The sequence below is a fragment of the Seriola lalandi genome, unplaced genomic scaffold, assembly GCF_002814215.2.
Source record: "Seriola lalandi dorsalis isolate HSWRI2012SDOR001 ecotype SW California unplaced genomic scaffold, Sedor1 jcf7180002054879, whole genome shotgun sequence".
Classification (NCBI taxonomy): domain Eukaryota; kingdom Metazoa; phylum Chordata; class Actinopteri; order Carangiformes; family Carangidae; genus Seriola; species Seriola lalandi.
In genome coordinates, this window is record NW_019525432.1 from 856,399 (window position 1) to 867,400 (window position 11,002).

The 11,002-nt window shown below is 39.8% G+C and overlaps 1 protein-coding gene across 1 annotated transcript; it reads right to left on the minus strand.

The window, feature by feature from the left end:
• Window positions 1–2,997: 2,997 nt before the first annotated feature.
• Window positions 2,998–10,142, minus strand: nrsn1l (neurensin 1-like). The gene is made up of 4 exons (XM_023428531.2): window positions 10,063–10,142; window positions 7,070–7,152; window positions 5,810–5,962; window positions 2,998–4,669 (listed from the first exon to the last, which is right to left on the minus strand). The coding sequence occupies exons 2-4, from the start codon at window positions 7,127–7,129 to the stop codon at window positions 4,256–4,258; spliced, it is 627 nt and encodes a 208-aa protein (XP_023284299.1). The 5' UTR covers window positions 7,130–7,152; window positions 10,063–10,142; the 3' UTR covers window positions 2,998–4,255.
• Between the last annotated feature and the right edge of the window lie 860 nt (window positions 10,143–11,002).

Genomic DNA, 11,002 nt, shown 5'->3' on the forward strand with positions numbered 1-11,002 from the left:
ACCCATGACCTTAACTGGGGTTTACTGAAATGAAATGCTCATAAGCTATTGTTCCTCCTGCCCTGATGTTTTCTTGTTTTATATTGAGTAATGACGTCACTGCAGTCCTTTTTTTTCTGGCAGGTCCCTCTTATAAAGATGTTAATCAGGGTTTCCTGCTAAAATAATGATTTACTTAAAAATAATAAAAAATATGCACTGTGAAACTGCTTTATTTTATTTTATTCAGATGACTGTCAAAGACATGTTTTTGTACCCAACCCCACACACAAGCCTAGACACATTCCAGCTTTCTATCTGTTTTCCACAGCAGATGAGACGTTACAGTATCATATCAGTGCAGCAGACTCTCAGGCACCCAGAGATACAACACCCCCCTCCCCCCACCACCACCACCACCACCACCACACACACACACACACACACACCAACACACACTAACACTGGGATGGATGGGTCTGCCAATCAGCCGAGCAGGCTGCAGCCCAATCCACGGCTGTGTGGTTCTCTCCCACAACAGTGTGACTCACACTCTGAGCTTTGCAGTCAGCGGAGCGTATCAGCCTCCATCTTCACAGGAAACGCTGCCACCGCTTCCACTTTTCTATCTCATTATGCACTTACATACACTCGCTAATAAACCGAGCATGCTCAAATCAGCCATGCAAACATGCGCTCAGAGTGTGTGAGGGGCATGTTGACAACAAGGAAAATAGTTCCTGTGATGGCACTGACACTAGCTCATATGCAGGCATAATGTGTCGATGATTTTACCACAAGAAGAAAGAAGAAGAATTCAAACATGATGTACAAAAAAATTCAATCATTGTTTGTTTTATAGAGGTGACCTTTAAAATAATGATATTGATTGTTATAATTTATGATACAAAAGGATTTGTTTTTCTACAGTGGTCAGAGTAACCTTTATTATAACGGAGCATATTTTATAAAAGGTCATAATCAGATCGATATAGGATTATATCAGTCCAGCGATAACACACTTTGAAAGTAGTGGAACAAACGTTAAAAAAAGGCAAAAGCAAAGTCAAATGTGCTGCAAAACAAATATGATTCTGAGTACAAGTTGTGACCTAGAATGTGTGTGTGTGTGTGTGTGTGTGTGTGTGTGTGTGTGTGTGTGTTTGTGTGTGTGTGTGTGTGAGAGAGAGAGTGTGTGTGTGTATACACTGTTTTGATTAGTGAATGTTAGGTGTCCCTCCTGTTTATGTGAATTAGGAGACAAGACGAGATGAGTCACACTCATAGCTGTGACTCATCTCACCAAAGTAACATGATGTACCTATTCAGACATAAATATATTCTCTCTCTCTCTCTCTCTCTCTCTCTCACACACACACACACACTTGTGCACCTGCCCTCAGCCACATTTCACAGTCAAATAGTAAGAACACATTTTGAACTATACAGTACTCCCTTTTACAAACGTGCTGCTCTTACTGACTATATTGCTTATAGGTGTTCTTTCCTAGCAACATTGGCAATTATCGTTAATTATTGTTTGATTTACTGTGTGTGTTACTGATCGTTCCGCACATTTTGAAGTATGCAGTTTAATCTTTTCAGGACTGAAAGAAAAACTAGTTGATTTTACAAGGCACATCCCAAAATTAAGATTTACTTCTGCTCGGTCCTAAAGAAGCAGTGTTGTTATTTGAGCACTCACTGATTAATTCCCACACCCTCATTTGTGCGATAAAACCCAAAGTAAAGTCAGTTTATTTATTGTTTATTTATGCTGATCAGTTCTCTTGGCTGTGTCAAAGTTGAGTCCATCTCGGAACTCAACTCTGACTCTGAGCAGCACAGAGTCGGTACCATGTGGTGGAAAAATGCTGTACAGGTCAACTTTCTAGCTTTTTTTGGAAACTTGCAATTGGTCATAAGTTTTCATGAGTGGATGGAGTTGCTCAGTTGTCACAGGGATCAGTATAATATACTAATTATTATATGTAAATGTATAAAAATATCTCCTTTTAAGCCTGTTTTTATCTAGCAATACTGAGAAAAATATCTAGGTCTTTAGCTATTCAACATTTTATACCACCCACTCTAAAAAGTGCCTCTTCTCTATTAGTGCTGAAAGTCATGCCCTCAACTTGTCTGGAGTTTTTTGCTGGAAAGGGCCAAATGGAGGATGTAAGTGTGCTTTGTTATATTTTCATCCTATTCTTATCTCTTTCATGCAGTCTGCTCATATCACACCAATTTATGGTAAATAGCTTATTCCACCTCCCAAGGAGGTCCACACTTGTTGAACCCATTGTGGTTTGTGAGGGAAAGATTCTTCCACACACAAATCAGCAGATGACAACATGGCTAATTTAGTGTCAGTAGTGGCGTTAGGGGAACATTATTATATATTATATATATTAAGAATATTACTACAGTTGTCAACGCTGTGTCATCCCAAAACACTACTGTGACGTAAATGAAGAAAGAAGAGTTTGACATGAAGTTACAGCTTAAACAAAGTGCTTCATAACTTAAGTGGGAGATCGTCAAACAAGGATCTTCCCCCTGTGGAGAAATGATAACTGTCTGTACATGTCGAATGCTACAAGCTTGGTGGGTCACCTGTGAATTTAGTTTGAAACCAAGAGGAAATCGGTCCAAAGCCACAAGTTCTCTAAAATCATTTTTTCCCCTCACCTTCAAGAACAACTATAAACAGTTGATTTCAAACACAGTCAGAGAGCACGTCTTAAGAACCTGTTGTAATAGAGCATGAACTGGACCTTAAAGAACCAAAACAATTTGCTAAAAGAGGCTAAAATATACTACAAGCTACATCAAGTTTTATTTGGTGAATAGTTTTTCCTTCGTGGATTCAGTATTACATGCAACACTTTCACATGACGAGATATTTGATTGTGCATTGACACCAAAAATATCACTGATTGCAGGTTTACAATATAATAAATAACTTTTTTTATACTGTAACAGTTTGATCAGAAGGAACCACAGACTTACAAAGTGTAGATTTGCAGATCACAAGTTTATTTTGATTTGCACCAGAGACACTTGACCCTCATTTGACTCCATAATCTTCATCATAGCCAATAACACAATATAAAAATGAAACAACAACAGGGAATCAGTGCCGTTAAAACAGGACATTATGGTTCTTTTGTTTTTTTACATTTTTTTCTAATGTGTATTATTCAGACTAATTTAACAAAACCGCAGCACCCAATCAAACAGATGGCCTCGAAGGTGCCACTGCAAAATCCCCTCACCTCAGAGCTTCACCACTTACTCACTACCACTGTGTAAGCCTGTAAACAAAAAATCTGATTGGTGTGAAAATAAAGAGAGGGGGTGTGAGGGACCAATCAGAAAAGAGTCTTTGTTCAGAGTTGAAAATAGAGCACTTGAAGCCCAACTGTTGCCTAGAGACACAGATTGCAGGCAATTACAGAGCCAGATTACAGTGGGGAGAAAATAGGTGATATTGTCAATGAAGCACGAATTTGTGTGTGTGTGTGGGTGTCTGGGTGAGCGGGTGACTGCAAGTGCATGTGACTGTACATGTGTTCAACACAGCGGGCTGAGCATTAGTGTGGATATGTGAAAATGTAGATAGAGAATTGTTAATGATTCTTTTTATGTGAGCACCTTTCTGAATGTCCTTTAAATGTGTAGCATGGGGATGGAAATGTAGCTTTTCTGTGTGATTCATGCAATATGTCTAACTATGTGGACAGCTGATACAATTACCATTTAAAAAATAACAGATAAAAATATAGAGCAAAAATACAACAAACACTATCAAGTAAGGAGTAAAAATATAATTTTCTACAATCAGTCATTAGGATTCTGCTCTCTTTTAGTGTCGGGTTGGACATTATTCACTATATCTTTAAAATATGACTAGTGCACTGCACAAACACAGTCTATGGTCGACAGCTATATCCCTATTCTGTAGTACGAACCACAAGGTCTTTGGTTGAACTCTTGGGGCCTCATTTATATGTTTTAATTTGGATTTATTAAAAAAAAAAAAAAAAAAAAAAAAAGCAAACTGCGTGTTATTCAAATCAAGGTGTGCTTTTAAGTGTTCAAAGTCCCTTGTCTACATCTTATGTCTATCTGTAATGTCCAGGTCATGAAACAACCTCCATTAGCGTTCTGAAAAGACATTTATCTTTAAAAACAAACAATAATTAAAGCTTGTAAATGAGACCCCTGGACCACAACAAAAGCCTGTACACTATGTAGCACAGCCAGGATCTTTTTAAGAAGCGGGTTGCACATTTTCCACTTTCGACAGTGTGACAGGTATCTTCCCCTCCTCAATACCTGGGGGCTTAGTGACCACGTCCCCCGGATCCCTGAATCCCCTCCACTTCGACTGTAACTCTCCTCTCCGTTCCCTTTCCCCCGCACTGTGGAACAGCCTCTCTTTCAGGTTGGCCCCGGGGAGGATCCAAACGACGACCCCCATCACCGCCAGGGCCGAGCCGAGGCAGGAGAGCCCGATCCCGGCCGCGGCACTGAGGTGCAGCCCCCTGTTGAAGCTGACGGCCTGGGTGTCCACGAAGAACAGGTCTCCCTCTCCGAACGACTCGATTTTATGGGGAGTGGAGTAACCGACTGACAGGCTGGCGATGCCTGCGGTCAGGATCAGGAGACCCAGGGCCAAGGACACCTGGAGGGAGGAGAGAGAAAGTGGAAGCGGTAATTTGTGCATTCTGATGGCACTCAGTGCTCAGTGCTCTTCCTTTCTTGTAAGGAAAGGTCATTTTGTTGTTTATGATGCAGAAAAATCCAAATTGCCAAATGGGCAGGGGGCTCGCATGTAATGCTTCACCTTTACAAATACCACTACGCCACTGCCTGTAGTTCATCATACAGAGACAATTGGTTAAAATGCACTGTAAGCACGATATTACATGAGTATATCAGAGGGAGATTCTTTTTAGTTATTACAGCGGTGAAGCTCATCACTGGCAGGGGAAAACAATCAACAGGTGACACAGAGGTGGCACATCTCTGTCAGCTGCTCTCCCCGGGGCAACAGTGCAGTCGGCTGTGACAAGGACGGCAATGCATGGTGAATTTTGAGTTCACATTTAGAGAAAATAAGGAAAAAATTCAGAATCCTCAATCTCATAAGCAGTCTGAATGAAAAAAAAAAAAAAGGATTCTTTCTGTATTTTTGAAATGGGTCGAACTCAAGGCTTTTACATTCACAGAGAGCCTGAAAAGAGCTCTCAACTGAATTAATTGAAGCAGTCACCAAAGAAGGAACTAATAATAGATCCAGTTCAAGTTAGCAAGTCATAGTAACATTATTATGCTTGAAGTAGAAGGGACTAAAGATAGAATAGAGGCCAGTTGTACAAGGTTATTGTGTACAACAGGAAAACATTCATTTGAAAACCTTGTCTCAATACGTATGGACCCGATCTATTCTAAAATCAAGAGGATTTTAAAGGCAGATTTAAAACACGTTTTATGCGACTTTTCATCCTTTTCATTAAACTCCATTCAGGAATGATTTGATAAATTGCAATAATGGGAAACATAAGACATAATGATATAAAGAAATCTATAGTTATGGGACATCAGCCACTGAATATACTACTCTGAACAATGAGGGTCTGACCTCGTGTCTCCCCAGGGAATCATGCTTCAGCACTTGTGCTATATCAATCAGTAACTGCTAATCATTTACATGAAAGACCAGAGTGGGCTGCATTTCATGGATTTTTTAATGATTTGTTTCCGTTTTGATTTTGTTTTGAGTTAAATCATACAAACAGGTTGGAGCTTGTCGTAGCTTTACCTTCCAGACTGCTGAGTTCCACAACAGGGCTGACCTCTGGCTCTGGACGAACCCCCGATCCTCCGGGTCTCTCTCCCACATGGAGGACGAGCACTCCTCGTAGAAGTGGTGCAGATAGGAACGAACCCCAAACTGAAGACAGCTAGAACCCGCCTGGTGTAAAAAGAGACCACATAACATCGGAGAACCACAGTCCTCCATGATCATATTTGACCCTCTTTCACGTTTGAAGAAAGTATAGTTTAAGGTCCCATTTTGTATGAAGTGAGATTTGCTAGTCTTCTTTGATTTCAGAGCAGGTCTATGTTCTGTATTAATACTGTGAAAGTATCAAAGCCTCAGTCCACAGATAAACGCACACAGCCTGTATTCGGAAACTCAGCCTTAAAACCAGCCGTCATGACTTCTGTAACTTTGTGATGTCACAACAAAGCAGTCACCACTCTAAGCCATGCCCCAAGCCCCGCCCACCTGGACCCACCATCCAACCTTGCAGGATTTGGTTTGTTTACCTGAAAAATTTTTTTTTCACTCAGAAAACAGTCAGCCAATCAGAAGAGAGGCCGAGAGCATCCTCTCTTCTGATTGGCTCACCGACCTATTGTTACTAGAGCTCCAGAGAGAAGCCTGAGAGAGGAGATGTGAAACCACATTGAGATGATTTTTGGTGCTTAAAAACACAAATATATCTTGTTATGAATCAACACTTGAGATAAAACAGTGAAAAAGTGTCAAATTTGACATTAGATCACAGCCTACAAAATACAGTGTAATAATTTAGTACAAATGAGCATCAATAAAATACTTAGTTTAACTTTGTGATTAAGGCTTAGAGAGGTTTAGAAATAAATTACACTTGAAAAACCCTATTTACACTATACTATACCTATTTGATAAATACAGAGTACAGTTATACTGTTACTGGGTAAAAAGATAAATGATGACTAACAACAGCGTTTATGTCCCGTCTGAGGTAATGGGTGGCTCTTTGAAGTGCTGGTACATTTCCTCTATGATGAATCATTAGATATGTGGGAGAAAGCTTCCTTGTTGTAGGGTAAGTTTGGGGCATGTGGGCTGTTAAATAGAGCAGCCCCAGCATTGTCACCCTGTACATAGAAAATATCTACTCTGTTATTGCCTCTTATCTAAAGCATGATCAAACTATATTAAATGTCCTCTCTACATCTGCCTGGTGCTGATCATAAGACTCTTGTAGCTGTAATGAAAATCAAATAAAACAGGGAAAGCGAAGCTCACCTCACTCCCGGAGGATTCTCCTCCTGAGCCAGAGACACAGGCCTCGGAGCACAGCGCCATCACACCTCACGCACCTTGTACACCTGCGGTAAAGATACGGATACATAGTAGGTAGTACATGTTCAGAGGCCTGAAGAGATTGATATGTATACATGTCAGCTGCTTGGCTGTTGTAACACAAACACTGTTCATCTGCTGAATATGGATTTCCCTCAATAAAAGCCTCCCTCCCTTCAGAGACCTGTCATAAATCTTGGCCCGTGTCGTCAGGTCGCCTCAGTTATTGTTGCTGCATGTGAACGATTGACGGCTGCCGTGGCCCTAAGGTGGCTCTATTACCACCCACGGATGAATCACACGTATGCAAGTGTGTGCACACTCTATTCTTCCTCATATACACACATGTCCCTCTGTTGTTATTCTCCCAAGGCGGTTTGATTGATTTCTTTCATTCTTTGCCTTCAAACGGTTTCTCTAAGCGGCCACACGCGCCTGATCTCCGTCTGCATCGCACGGTAAGATCAACCTGACTGACTGCGGTTTGAAACATTATCCTGAAAACCAGATCAGTAATCACTGGAGGAGAACACACTGCTCAGGTGATCTTTGGTTTTTACTCTCCTCCATTGCCCAAAATCTTAAACCTGACATCATGAGTTGTCACCAAACTCATGTGATTGTGTGTGTGTTTGTAACGACACTGTCGTCAACAAAAATCGCAAACACAAGAAAGTAAACTTCTGATGCAAATGAAAAAAGCAAGTTGAAGGAAGATTAGAAAGTAAAGTAGATAAACAGAATATTTAGACTCTTTAATTCTAATTAGATATTACAAATTAGATCTAAATTACCTGTTGCAGCTTGTGCTTTTACCTTCCTGAGTAAAGCTTTTAGAAACATTTACAAATGATTACACAAATAAATAAAATAGTCAATATGGCCAGACTTCATCAAATAAAAGCAACCAATTATTGTAGTATTGACAACCCATTTATTTTCCTCTGGGTTAGTTTTTCCTGGTAAAGGGAATGATCTGACCTTTCTGGTTGTATTCATGGTGAATGTTAACACAATTAGAAGTCTGAATTCACAAGAACATGATGTAGGAACGTCCATAACTTGCTTTTAAGTAAATATGTTGAGCAGATATGATTAGCGTCTCCAGCGGTGGAGGGTATGAAATACATTAACTGAAGTGCCGTAATGAATAAATTATTATTTGAGCATTTCCATTCCATGCTACTTTATACTGCTACCACCGCAGTTCAGAGATTAATACTGGACATTTACTCTTTAACAAGTGTATTTTGCAGCTCTACCTTCTAGCTACCTGTTATTAAATATGGTACATTACTTCAAACGCTGCTTACACATTATTTTGTCAGTAACAACAGGAACCAATAAGTAGCCAGGCTGTATAATGAGTACAAAAACTTTATTATGGGCTAATTTAAATAACATTTTGTATTGTGAAGAGCTAATTTCATACTATTGTATTGGGACCAAATATTTCTCCCACCACTAAGTGAGTCAGAGTATTTTATCTGGTTATTATGGTCTGTTACTAACACATCTTAGAGCTGGTTATGATGCTAATATTAATGTTATGTTTTACTGATCCAGTGGTGGAAAGCAACTAAGTGCATTTACTCAAGTAGTGTGTTTAAGTATGAGGTACTTGTACTTTACTTTAGTATTTCCATTGAATGTCACTTTATACTTGTGGTGTTTTTGTACTTTTTACTCCAATACATTTATCTAACAAAAATATTTCCCGGTTACCTTTCAGGTTAGTAGTTATGATAAAGTCATAAAAATATAACACGTTGTTAAAGATTAAACCAGTGGTTCCAACCTATTGGCTCATGAACTCTTACAGAAAAGCTGTGTCATTGTTTGCAGTTCCACCAGAGAGGTGTCATTAAATAACTGCTGAAGACCCAAAGATGTAAATTAGCCACAAGGTAAAGTAGCCATATAAAACTAGCTCCACCCAGACCAGCTGTAACAGTAAATTGCTGCTGCCACAGTGATGCATCAGTCATTTAATAATACCACACTCAGTATTCTGTATATCACAGCTGCTTTTACTTTTGATGCTTTAAGCTGATAGTACTGCACTTTTCTTCAGTGGGATTTCAAATGCAGGACTTTTACTTGTAATAATAAAAGTATATTTACCATGTGGTACTGTGTTTTTACTTCAAAGATCTGATGAGTTTTTTCCACTGCTGTCTCATATCCAACCAGGCTTTATAATAATAAATAAATAAGTAGTATATGAAGCACTGACTGGTGACTCACAGTAGCCTATATTATGTGAGCACGATTAAGCTCTAAATTCATTGCTCTTACTAATGTGATTTTTTTTCATAAGGTTTATATATTTATTTCTGGATTCTGTTTCAATGATATTAAAAACATCAAATTTTGTCTGAAATTTGCTCCTAATCCATTTATTTGATTTATTTATTTGATTTTTCTGTCCCCTATAAAGACTGTTATACTGTCAGAGCGCTGTCCATGGTGCTGCTGAGTTTGCACCAACTTTCCCCCCCCCGGACTCACAGGCGAGCGCAGTCCAGATTTAGTCCGGTCAAACTGTATTATTTGTCTCATAGGATCGTGAAACAGTCCGAAAATGCAACAGGGTTTGTTTACTGTCGTTTACTCAGGCCTATTCTGGATTTATGATTTCACATTTCATTTTTTTTTTTTTAATGCTACAAGCCTAAAATAAGACGCAAAAAACGTCAGATTTTAAAACTGACAGAATCAGAAGACATGGTGGTGATCTCAGCTCAGCACAGACATGAACTAACCGCCAGCACTGGACACCAGTGAGTCATCGCGGCCATGCAGCCTCTCAGTCCATCTCACACTTTTTCTCCGTCGCACTTACAAACCACTGAGTTTCCCAGTTTCTGTCCTCGGCTGCTGCCTCCTCTCTTCACTCTAACCCACTTCACTACCGGAGAAGCAGTCAGTCTTACCCCGTGGCCGGAGTGCTCGCTCTTCTCACTGGGGATCCATGTGCCGTCGGACCGGTAGATCTCCAAAGCTGCTGCTGCTGATGTGAATCAGTTGAAATGAGACGCTGCGCATGCGCGTGGATGAAAAAACAAAAAACAATATCAAACGTGCAGACTCTCGATGATAGATGTCATCTGTTAACTCTTAACCTATCTCTTTCAGATAAATTCACAGATGAGTCAAAGCGTTAAAACAGGAAGCAAGACTCTGTTGTGGTTTTTCACTGACTTCTGGTAGCATCTTAGCAAAACTTTATCCACCAGATAGTCTTTAAAATGCAGGTGACTGCCTTTTGATGAGCTCAGTAGAGGTCATATATTATTTTTTAAAACACCACATCTCCCTAGGATGAACCTGGATGTGATTATTAGCCTCTACAGTCAAAGTTTGAAGGTCCACAGTGCTGAAAAATTATTCCTCCATTTCTTATTTTTATCCTCTACAAAATATAGCAACCACAGCAAAAACCCAAGAACCTACAGGAAAAAGGTATAAAATCATAAAATGTGTGTCTATATGCCACAGTAGATTACAGCATTAGCTCACTATTGGTAGCCATGGATTCACTATCCGCCTAAAGGAATATTTAGTGGTATTATATGAAAGCCAGATTAAGACTCCCTATATATTTATTCATATAGTCTAGGTCTAGCACTGCTGTTAGTTATTCAGCTGGGATGAGCTGTTTGGACCCCCCCCCCCCCCCCCCCCCCCAGCATATTCTGCACCTATCTAGATATTATCCCTTTGAAGTTTGTTTAGTCTGAAGGGGGGTTTTTGGTGTTTGGCCACAGGCGCCTTTGAGCTGGTTCAAACTTTTCTGAAGTGACCTCATGCTGAACCTGTGTCTGCTGTAATTATAGCCAGTCAACAGTTTTCCAACATGCTCTTTGTTGTAAC